Raw genomic sequence first — 12,452 nt, 5'->3', positions numbered from 1 at the left:
TCCAAATTTTACTATGTGAAATTTGTGCCTCGTATTATATGTGAATCCCAAAGTTTTCAGCCGAAAATTTGCACTTTCGGCTTCATTGGAGGGTGCGCCCCCGGCGGTGTCGTTAGCTGGCTGCTGCTTGTCTCAGCCGGCGCCATTTTGATTGTTTTGAGCACGCGAAGGATCTTGGCACGTTCACCGCAAGTCTATCACGATGTCGGGTGCACGAAAACAGTATTCGGCGGCAATTAAAAGAAAGGTTACTTTATGTGCCGAGACTATCAGGAATTGCGCCACAGGACGGCAGTTCGGCGTCACCGAAGGCAGCATTCGTGGGTGGAGAAAGCAACTGGTGCTTGACTGGATAAAGTCTGTGTGGTGTCGGCGGCCTGGAGCACCGTTGGGGATTCTCGTCAGTGCTCGTGTTGGACGCCTTTCGCTGCCACCTGGCCGATTCCGTGCAGAAGTTGTGGCGCGAACCCCGCACCGAACTCATTGTCATGCCAGGAGGAATGACATCCCAGCTGCAACCGCTAGACGTTTCCATCAACAAGCCTTTCAAAGACTGCATCAGGTCCTGCTACCAAGAGTGGATGAGGTCAGGAGACCCGTAAGTGACAGCTATCGAATGGCTGACGCGGGTTTCTCCAGCGGTGCTTTGTGTCTGGATCGCGGATGCGTGGGCCAGCATCCCAGAGGAGCTCGTCAGTCGCTCTTTTAGGAAATGCGGCATTTCGAACGCCCTTGATGGCACTGAGGACCACTTTCTGTGGGAAGACAATTCCAACAAGGCGACTTCAGGAGACAGCGGCAGCGAACCTGACGATGACTTAACGGAAGTCGGGAGACAGGGCCAGCGAAAACTAACAATGACTGAACGGTAACTGCAGTGAAAATATATGTTTTCTGTGCTCTTTACCTCGCATTATATGCGGATGCAAACTTTTTTTCTGATTTTGCTGTCCCCGAATTACACCTCGTATTATATGCGGGTCCGTATTATACGCGGGTTTTTACGGTATTTAATTTTCCTTTCATTCCCCCACGATCATCATCATCGTCTGAGAAAGGTGGCTTTCCAGCAGTGTCTTGTGAGTGGACTACGGACGCCTTTAGAGAGAGTCTGAAAGCTTCACTTTAATACAAAATCTGATCACATCTGCTTCCGTTGCAGCTACTCAGGTCCGATTCGTCCCATTGTCAAATCGGGTGCTCCTTGGCGCTTGGCTGCTGGCGTGCTTCGTGCTGGTCAACCTGTTCAACGGCGAAGTGAAGGCCAACCTGCTCGTCAAATCGAACACCGCACGCATCGAAACCGTCGATGACATCTTGCGCCAGCCGAAGCTGCTCCCAATTACGGTTGAAAAGTCACCATTGACTACCGTACTGCAGGTATTCCGGAATTTTTATGAAACATCTTCGTGCAGACAATTTAAAAAAAAAAAGCTCCATTTTAACCTTCTTTCTAAACAATACGTAAGGGCAATGAATAGATTATTACAGGCGGTGACCCGGGTCATCAAAAGTACCAGTTTTTGCGACTGGCAGCCATTGGCATCGAATACCACCAATGCATCTGGTTCGAGCGATTGCAGTGGGCCCCTGCTTCCTTGTGGTAGTTTTTTGCATGTCAGCATAGGGTGAACGTGATGATTACAGTGTTACCTCGCAAACGACGTCAAGACTGACGTTGTACACAGCGTACTGAACACTTGTCAGTACTTGTTACCTCTTTTAAAAGCAATGCCTGTCGGCGAGACAATGCTATTTCAAGGGCCAACACAGACAACGCAGAAAGCAAGGTTGTACGATGTCTTTCGAAGAACGTTTGTGTTGAATTTTAGTTTAAAAACTAGCGCGTAAAGTGTGGCAAGTGCACGCATAAAAAACACTCGAAGCAGCGCTCGGTGAGCCTGCCCTTCTCCCTGTCGCTGATGTTGTGGGGCTTGCGCAGGGCGAACAAACCATGGCCACGACTGGCCGCTTGTAAAAGCGGCGGTTTCAGAGCCATCCGCATGGTGCCCAAAGTTTCGTTAGAGTTCATGTAGCATAGTGACAGTACCGCCTGTCCCTCTTGAACACCCGAAAATCAAGCTCAGTTAACTTCGGAACTACAGCAGGCTCGGTGTTTCTTCGATCACACCAGGCCCAGCAACTGAAGCAACTTAAGAAGTCGGCGCCGCACCCGCAACAGAACAAATGGTGGCATTCGGAGGTAGGCCTACTTTATGGCTCTTGTACATTTTATTTTGCGTACAGGGATGAAATTGGCGTGAAATTTGCTCGTTTTGTTGCAAATGGGAGCGGAATTGATTGATTGATTGTGGGGGTTTAACGCGCCGACGCAACGCAGGCGATGAGGCGCGCCGTAGTGGAGGGCTCCGGATTAATTTTGACCACCTGGGGATCTTTAACGTGCGCCGAAATCTCGTACACACGGGCGTTTTTGCTTTTCGGCTCCATCAGAAAAGCGGCCGCCGCGGCCGGGAATCGAACCCGCGACCTCGTGCTCAGCAGCGCAACGCCTTAGCCACTGAGCCACCGCGGCGGGTAAATGGGAGCGGAAAGCATCTAACGCAGTGCCTGCAGCGTATGTCCCCCTTCTGTCTCCCCCTTTTACTCCTTACATTCTTTCTCTCGAATCTCACCCCTTCTATGAAGAATACAATGAAGACACTTACGATAAGCTAGTGCGTTAGCATGCGGAGTTCGCATCGTACGGACAAAGTGTCTTTTTAAGCTCTGATTACGTTTTCACAAGAAAAATTCCTTTTCATATTTCGCTTGGTGAAGTTAAATGCGCGTGATTGCAAGGATTGAAGAGGTGGCGTTTGCTCTGGTGTGACATAGTTCCTTTTTATATTTTGCTTGGTGAAGTTAAATGCGCGTGATTGCAAGGATTGTAGAGGCGGCGTTTGTTTTGGTGTGACATAGTTTTGTTACGGGTAATGGCGTTTAGTCCTCATTGAGTTGTCGGAACGTTCGCTGCATGAGTGATAAATTCGAGAAAATCGCCACTAGATATGAGAAAATCAACTGAGAAAATCGCCATTACATAGACCATACGACGGGTGAGGAGGAGAGCGTAAGGGGTTCGAGGGGAGAAAAGAGAGCGTGTTGCGTAGCAAGTGGGGCACAATATATTCGTCTTTCGACAACATTTGTGGCGGGAGCAAGCAGATACGGCGCCAGTTTTTTGGGGAAGCTCCATCACGAGAAGAGCTGCCAGGGATCTTCCAAATTAACTCCCCAAACTAACTTCCACAGCCCAACTGCTTGTTTGAAAGACCTTGAAATAAAATATAGCCACCTTTATGCAGGCGCTTCCCTCGAACTCACCGTCAGGCTCCGTATTGTGTACAATGCTTCAAAAGGATGCCCGAATCATCTAGGCTTTGAAGGCTTTTTTTCCTCCACGTTGCAGTCGTATCGCGCCGACCGCTCAGAGCCTCGCGTTAACATACGTAAAAAAAAGTTCCGGCAAACACTTCTCAACTTCCTCACCTCTTATTCCAACACCGTTCAAAGCAAACCCGCTTTTGCATTTCACGAACATGATTACTTATCCCGCGTGATTGCAAGACCCCCAAAACATCTCGTGGCTTTCCACCCACCAGAGAAAGCACCTAAGTAAAGCATTTCCAGACGCTGGCAAGGACACACAATGGTAGTGGCACTAATTAGGAGAGAAGTACTAAGAAAAAACGAATATTCTTACTAGTTATCAGGATCTAAAAGGTAATCTTGCAATCTAGAAGAGAATCAGCGAGACCGGTCACAGAGGGTTTGCGCTCCACGGGGCAGGGTGGTCTTTTCCGTCACACGCTGGTCCGGAACTTGTTTCGGCGACCTCCCGCCAGGGGCATCGTCGTCTGCTGTAGTTCTGCTTAGGGCGCTTCTAGTAATTGGCATGTGGCTTCTGGGCTTAGGGTACCGCCTGGGTTATTTCTGGAGTGTGAACTCAAGATTGTGCGTGCCCCTTACTCGATGCCCTACCACGAGTATCTATACCTATAAAAAGAAGTGCCCGACTGACTGACTGACTGACTCATCAACGCCCAGCCAAAACTGTTAAACCTAGAGACTTGAAATTTCACGAGTTTATTTGCGTCATTGAGTAGGTGCTCACTAAGGCGCGTTTTCCAGAAATTGCCCCCCGAACCGAAGAAAAGGGCGAAATTGTGGTTTTTCGAATTCGTAATTTTCTCGGTCACCCGTTCACATATCGAAGCGCTTTTTGCTGATTTAAGTAGCCCTTAAGAATACCTAAAAAGTAGTTTTTGGATTTCGCCCTAACCTACACCAGCGAGGTGATTCCGAATTCCGGATCTAAAACGGTGTTCCTAAAGATTCTCAAATAAATCTTTCGCCGATTCAGTAATCCAACTGATTTTTGCTAGAATATGTTACTCATACAAATGCACAGAACCCTTTTTAAGGATTTCGCTCTGCGACGCCGCTAAAAGGGTCAAATTGTTTTTTACAAATTACACGGCTGATGAGCCAAAAAGGCCCGACAGGTTATGTACACGTCTAGCCAAACTGCTCTTTCAAACGGCTACATATTGGAAGGGCACGTTCTGATTACGGTGTTGGAGGTCAATATTTCTTAAAATTTTAAAAATTCCACCATGGAGAGAGTAAAAAGCGGTAAAATTGTTTTTCACATATTAATGTTTTTACCGGCCGCCATCGGAGATATCGAACTGGTTTTTGTTGAGATAGGCAACTTACTCACTTATCTCAACACTGTTATACAACATTTTTCAATGACACCCTCCCAATAGAGGCAAGCGGGATTTCGGGAAAACACTGTGTTTTTACACTTTCACAAATAATCACACAGCCAGTTGATATCTCCCGTTCGTTTTTTCTTGAAAATGCTGCCCATTTAATTGCCCGAAAACTACTTTCAGGATTTTGTCCTAAGATGCGGATTAGAAGGCCAGCGAGATTTTTTAATATGCATCCTTTTGGACGTAAAATTCAGTTGAGTTTTCCCGCGTTCGCTTAGCGGTCGCCATCTGTTGACACCTTCGGCAACTACGCGTCTCCAGTAGGAGCAGGTGTCATATATCATAAATGTAAAAGAGAAAATGTACCAGTAAAAAGCGCAAAAGTTAGCCCTCGGCATCTGCTGGGACTTTCTGCAACCTCGCGCCTCCCACGGGAAGCCCATGTTACTTATGATAAAACTGTCCCGATGAACATCGTTCATATGTTCTGAGATAGCACTTCCTACGAGGAAGAATACCCCTCACCCAGCCGGCCTCCATCATGTGTTCCCAGCGCAATCTCCTGCCGAATTCAAGTTGTGGCTGCAACCTGGCACTCTTCCTCATATATTAAGAGCGAAAGCAAACCAAGCTCCTCCTTCTTTCATCCACTTTTCCAAACCTTGAGCTGTGGGAGAACCTGGTGACAATCAGCGATCTGGATGTCCTGACAATACTTCCTCCAGAGTGAAGGCTGCCCACTCATCACATGGCTTTCTGAAATAGGGAACTACTCCCACTTCGCCGGCCCAATAAAACCTTTTTCACTCACTGACTCATTCGCTCAAAAACGCTATCTTGGTGCAATTTGTTTAGCGAGAGTTGGAGTAAAACACGAGTACCAGTCGTTTCACATTACCACGACGCGCCTGAAGTAGGAGCCTCTTTACTGACAGCAGGCAGGCGCTCCCGAGTGTGTACCGCTTCTCAATGAAGCAGCCTAATATGGCGACTAACAAATACCAATTGCTGTCCTTAATATAATGGCCCACCCGGGAACCGCCGGGTACTACCGCTAGTCTTTAATAAATTCAGGTCAAATCTGAACAAGGAACGTTTTGGGTGTAGTTGGCACTTAACCCAGCATGCTCATGCTGTCAGGCTGACTGCAAGAAAACATCACCGTTACCGGCTGTAGCTGCAATAAAGTTATTCACATGTTTGATTGTGCGCCAAAGCCTTGAACGAAAGTTAATCTGTGGGGAGGAGCAGGAATAAACGTTCATTAGGAATCATGAAAACAGCTGTATCGATTGCACTTGGACAGTATACTACAAGAGGCTCGGGAGGTCGGAAATAGGTAGCTAAGTGCTTTGATAACGTCAACGTGTGTTTACTCAGTAGTTGTTTTTTTATGCTGTAAATATACGTCTTGATAGATTATTCTAAAAACTCCGCCTAAGTCCGCCCTTTTTTGAAGCATCTGGATAATGTACCCATGTCATACTAATCGTCCTTTGTTGGCGCAACGTTCTTACGGGGCTACAGACGCCAATGGAAACGTTATTGACTTCCTCTTAAATTCGAGATTGTTCTTTATTCTGGCGTAAATCGCATAATCGGCGTGAGCGATAGCCCAGATGAAACGAGACCATCCGAAAGAGCGTTCAATGGTGGTTCATGGGTAGCGTCCACTAGAACACGTGGCTGCTATTAGATGCGGCTGCATCTCATTCACTCGGCTTGTCCCTCCATACGGCGTTGTTGTTGTCCGTCCACACCCCTCCCTCATTCTCCTCGCCGCGCGAGCTGCGCTCTCCGCCGCTCACCCCCTCTCCTCTCCGATAGCGAACACTCTCTCGCGAGGGGCATTGGATTGGATTCGATTGGATTGGATTGGCTTGGCTTGGCTTGGCTTAAATTGGATTGGGTTTGATTGCATTGGATTTGGATTGGATTGGATTGGATTAAAATGGATTGTGTTGGATTGCGTTGCGTCATAGCCGCGCCACGTTGCGTCATAGCCGCGGCAGGGGGTTCACGGCACGTTTCACGCGATGGGAGAATCAACCTAACGGAAACAATAACGGAACCCCCTATGCGTCGCATCTACACAGGGGTTCCCGTGAGGGGAGGTGGGAGAAATTTTTTTCAATAGTGGTGCTTCTTTGTGCTTGGCCAGGAATTCTTAGTCTGTGGCTATAGTTTTGAACTGTTTTTTTGTGTGTGAAATTCGATTTCGATCAGTAATGAACATCGAAAAACGCGTAGACTTCGAAATACATCCAGAAAATGCTGAACCCAGTGCGTTTGTGGCGTGTTTGATTACTCCAACATTTCTCTTGTGCTTGACGTACATGGCTTCGGCACCAGTGTAAACCATAGCAGGCATAAAAGAGTTAAAACAGCGTATTTTATGGGCTGAAGCTTCGCATGGGCTTTGATGCGGGTTGCCGTAGGGACTGCGAATTATATTATAAACAGCGACGGAACCTAGAACGTACGGCAACATCTCGAACCCACGCGCATTTTGCTTCTGCCACCCCGCTCCCCTCCTCCACAATCAGGCAGACAGCCCACAGCAGATAAAAATGAAACCGCTGATATGCTGTGCTCAGTACATATAACCCAAAGCCTTAATCACCGAAAGAGAACCGTTGCTAAGAGGATTGGGACACCCCACTAAAACGTTATTTTAAAAGGCTCCTTTTTATACGCAAGCTTACTAGGCTTCTTACCAAAGTTGCAGCTTTGGCGGTGCGCGTATGTTCACCCAAATGGGAACCGATGATACTTCCTTCTCATGCTACTGAGATGGTGAATGAAGGAATCGCGCAGTGCTGTGCAATTCACCTAATCGAGGCGCTGGCGTAAAATCCACTGTCGATAGTTTCGATAAGTCCTTTATGACGGGGGAACCGAATCGCTCCCCTGTTTCTATCATTTCTCGCAAAGAGGGTCGAATTCCGGTGTCCTACGTACCAAAAAACACCAACACCCTGCGTGACGATTGGAGCATTACATGGCCATAGTGCTTCAACGAACGCAGAAAGACCGCTAGCTTCGCGAGAAGGTTTAGATACATGATGTAAAAAACAGAACAAGATAAACGAGAACAACAGGTGTAGGACGCGCTGTTCCGTCGTTCCTCCAACTTTTGTATTTGTTTATGTTACCCCCGTTTTTTCATTAAAAGCTACACAAAATTCAAATGCGTTAGAATTCCTTTTTCCCCCAAATTTATTCATTGTTGCATACAGGCAGGCGTACCCGAGCCGAGCTCCGTCACCTCCGTCATGCGCGTGGTAGCGTGAAGTGAGCGGCCAGCCAATGTTGCTGCCTCGAAGCTGACCAGAAGCCGAAGGCAAACTTAACTACTGTACTTCATGGCCAGGGATGGACCGAAGCCAGACAAAAGCAATGCCCTGACGGGCGAGGTTACAGTACAGTGCTCGAGTAGAGCGACAGCATTGATTCGGTGCTCAAACAGGAATGAACTACAGCGCTAGGGGAGTCTTATTTATACCCAAAGTGCCGATGGTCAAACAAGCGTTCCCTCTAGATTGTGCACACGACACGAATGGTACGGACACACACAACGCTATTTCCAGAGTTCGTGAGCGGTCGGTAGTAGCGGCGCACGCTGAGTCCGAGAGAGGGGAGAGAGGAGGTCTTCGCAACGGCTTCCGCGTGCTTCGGACAAGTGTCTGCGTGTTGCGTCGGCCGCCACCGAAGTTTGAATCACGCCGGTAGCGAGGCGCCAGTGATCCGACTTTTCCAGGCGTGTAGCGGCGTGTTTGGATTCGTCGGCTGCAAGCGTGAGTCACCGACAGAGGGGCCTGCTTGAAAGGCACACGTAGTGGAGGCTTCGCCACACAGCCGAGGAGTGCCGCACAAAGCACTGCGATAGGCCGATTCGTGACATCACGCCTCCCTTATTTTTTGGAACGCTTGCCCTGAGTTTCCATGTCCTGTTTTTTAAACGTCCTGTACGAAGTATGTTTTTGTACGTACAAATTTCGCCGTAACAAGCTCACTGCCGAAATTCTAACCGGAACAGCTCTGGGATGTCACTGCGATGATGGCACGGGGAGTTCGTCGTCATGCGGCATTAAAATATTTCAAGGATGACAAAGTGGCAGGTCAAACAATGTTTGGAAGAAAATAATCTCAGGAGGAGGGAAATGTTCACAGGAGGAGCAGGAAAAGAAAATCCCGGGCCACCTCCAGTAATGTGAAACGTGGAGAGGGGCGAAGCATGCAGTGTTTGCCCAAGCGTTTTTGCCCAAGGAGATGAAAGCGTTGGGAGGTAGAGGTATAGAGGTTTGCTCTAAATGTATCTTGTCTTTGAACGCGAGGCGTAAACGATTGTGCCGTTGGTTTTTTAGTACGCGTTACGAAGTGCTCCAGCGCGAGGCGTAGACCAGTGTCCCGGTGTTTTTTTTAGTACGCGTTACGTTCTAGCCAGAGGCGTAAACGAGTTTCCCGGTGATTTAGTACCTTGACTACATGAGACGACAATTACGACGACGACGACAGGAGACGCCAATAGCCCCAGCACTTAAGGGGCTTCGCCTATAATAAGTAGCCTTCCCTATGGAAAGGAAAATGAAAATCAGGCCGCATAGGAATGAGAAAGTGCTACTGTTTTCATATCGCATAGTTAAAACTGTGCTTGTTGGTTCATTACTACCGATGAATATGCGGCGTTAACATTCGCTGTGCTAAAGTGTACAAGCGATCGATCTGTATAGTTTTCTGTGCATTGCCAGAGCACCGAAGTTGGCTAATAGGCTTTTTTTTGGAATCCCTTCTTGTAGATGGTAATATCATTCGCGCTTAACTTTAGTTTGTACTCGGGTGGCTGCATTAGTCCTGAGTTTGGAGGGCTACGTCGTTCGTTGAACTGCACGGGATCCGTGGGCAAAGCTAGGGCCGATATATAAAAGAAAGTACGCAGATTGTCTCCGAGTGCATTTTTAAGTGAAAACAGAAGGGATTTCAGTTTTGTCGACAACTAAGCATAATTTTATTATTGTACACCTTGTAATCAAACGTATAGTGTAAAGGAGGTCCCCCGGCAGTCATTGACCTTGGGACCTCCTCCTGCATATACCCATTGTATGTTGTTTTTTTTGTGTTAATAAACCACCATCGAATCGAATCGGAAGCGGGTTTTTTAGCGGTGAAGCCCCTTGCGGGCTTGGGCTGTTAGCGTCTCCGGTGATCGCCGTGATTGTCTCATGTAGTCACGGTATTAAAACACCATGAAACTGGTTTACGCCTCGCGCTAGAACGTAACGCGTATTAAAAAGCACCGAGAAACTCGTTTACGTTTCGCGCTTGCACGTAACGCGTACTTAGAAAACACCGGGACACTCGTTTACGCCTCGCGCTAGGGAGCGTCGTGCTTCAATGACAAGAGACTTTTACAGCAAAGCTGTGTACCACTACCCTTCCCCCCCCCCCCCCAACGGTTTCCTCTCCGTTGGCAAAAATGCCAAGGCGCCAAGAATAGACTCATTTAGTGCATGCTTCGCCCCTCCCTAGGTTTCACGTTAGGGAAGATGGGCCAGGATTTTTTTTTTTTTTTTGCATACCACAGATCACATGAACTAGGTTAAACAACGTCGGCTTAGACTGAATACGTTTCGCGAGCACGTGATCATTTCCGTAACATTTCAAAGAAATAGTGCCCTAATGAAATATTTCAGCGCTTTTCCCCCCAAATACTCCAAGGAACGACATACAGGTCTGTTGCCACTATAACGTCCAGTGATATGCTATGTTCAGCATTGTGGTTTTTTGCGTTTTTTTGCTGATAACAACGTATGTTTGGCTTGTGATCTCAAACCCAAAGTATTGGAAACTCTCCCTTAGTAGCAGTGCGCGCATATTTTTGACAACATCTCACCACTGCCATTTCGAGTGGATGACATCCCCCAACTTTTCCGTGCTACGATAAATAAATATTAAATGAAATAATAAATGAACATTCATATTCAGGAGCTATGCTTAATATTTAATAACCACAACTACTACCACGACGCATTTTCACAAAAAAAAACGCGCCTATTTAAAAATATTTTCCATTCACACAGTTCGCGCATCCCTTGCACATTTAGGCAATGTTATCACCGATAAAACGGGGGCCTGTTACAACGTCATTTTCCTTCTGCCAGATTTTATCCTTGACACTTATATAATTTAAGAGCTTTCTATTACGCCAAAACTACGCCGCAGAAACATTGACTTTTTAGGTTAAACACAACAAAATTCCACTACGTACCGGCACACACGGCATCAGGCTTAACGAAGCACACACAACCTGAAGCCCATGCGCCTTCAAATAGAGCGGTACGTAATTCAGTCTATCTAATTGCCCACAGATTTTTGTGGCACTGCTTGAACAATTCACCTGTTTTTCAACCATCACTCAAGGCAGGGCCTGAATAGTCACTGTATCGCTCTTCATGCAGTGTTTTTTTTTTTAATGTTCATGGTGCTTCTTGTGATGCAGACGTCAGGCCTCAAGTCGGTACGGGACGTGTACGCGCGGATGGTGGAACGCCACGGAGAGATGGCGCCGGCCCAAGTGTACAAACTTGCTACGATGGACCTGGTGGTTCGCCGCCGTGCCGTCATTCTTTCGGACGTCACCGCAGCACGAGTGCGGATGTCACAGATGTGTCCGGTGATCCGGGGATACTTCTATATTGGCGCCGGGACAATTAAGGACCTCCGTTCGACTTGGTACTTTCGCCGCGACATACCCCGTTGGATCGTTGATGAGTTCAATAAGAGGTTAGTTCCGCTGCGTGAAATGCATTTCTTACGGTGCATGATTTTTTTCCAAAATATATCTCCGTTGGTTGGCTCGATATGAACGAAACTATTCCTGCTGGTTCAGCCCACGAAAAAGTAGTTGAAGGAGGCGGGTGAGCGTTTATTGTAACGCAGTGTCTAGAGTGCCGTCGGACGGCACTCCAGCTGGGCGCTACAGCCATGGCTATAGATTGCCGGCCGACTACGTTAGAACACCTAAGGCGGCTGACACAGGCCAGAGCGTCTGCCGTTGTGGTGTAGAGGGTCCGCCTTATCTTCCGCTAGCTAAGGCCGGACTTTCGAGTCCGGCTTTTGCCTCCTGTATATTTTTTACATCTTTAAGTTTAAGTTATAATTTTCGTCGTTCATGTTAGTTTACGGTGTTTTCAATTATTTTTTTTTACGAACGTGTGCCGGGGACGCTGGGCGATCACGGCGAGGCACGCACACACTTGCGCTAGGTTATGTTAGGTTAGTTTACGTTACGTTACGTTAATGTGTGACGAAGTAGTGCCCGACGTGGCATTTTTTCTCATCGAAACGCCGGGAGACGTCCCTTTAGTGGAGTGCTTGTAGTACCGTCCAACAACACTATAGACACCGAATTATTGTAAGCACGATACGGAAAATTTTTGAGCCATTTGCTTGCTACGTTAAGGCGCAGGAGCCCTCCGCCACCATGTGGTTGTACGCTGCATGAACGTCGACAGAAGCTGCAAGTTGAGGAGAGAAAGAAGGGATAGATCTCGTGAAGTTGAATGTCGTGGTAAGCAATACGTCATTAAAAAGCGCTCGGACGATAGAAGAGGAGACATACGACGGCGCTCACTCACAACCAATTTTTATCAGGCATACATACGACTATAAAATACCACAACAAGCACGTCCCCTCGGCGCCATCTCAAAATTGCGGTACGATACACA

General features: G+C 47.6%; 1 protein-coding gene across 1 annotated transcript in view; it reads left to right on the top strand.

Annotated features, from left to right (window-relative positions):
* The window catches only part of LOC144180246 (uncharacterized), a 42,619-nt gene that overhangs the window by 27,598 nt on the left and 2,569 nt on the right, over window positions 1–12,452 (top strand). Inside the window, exons 6-7 of the mRNA XM_077708626.1 lie at window positions 1,163–1,380; window positions 11,224–11,507. Of these exons, the coding sequence (XP_077564752.1) occupies window positions 1,163–1,380; window positions 11,224–11,507 (502 nt within the window). The remainder of the gene's footprint in view (window positions 1–1,162; window positions 1,381–11,223; window positions 11,508–12,452) is intronic.

Source organism: Haemaphysalis longicornis, unplaced genomic scaffold, assembly GCF_048455015.1.
Source record: "Haemaphysalis longicornis isolate Haplotype H1 unplaced genomic scaffold, Haemaphysalis longicornis Haplotype H1 scaffold_4, whole genome shotgun sequence".
Lineage (NCBI taxonomy): Eukaryota > Metazoa > Arthropoda > Arachnida > Ixodida > Ixodidae > Haemaphysalis > Haemaphysalis longicornis.
This window is presented reverse-complemented; position numbering and strand designations above follow the sequence as displayed.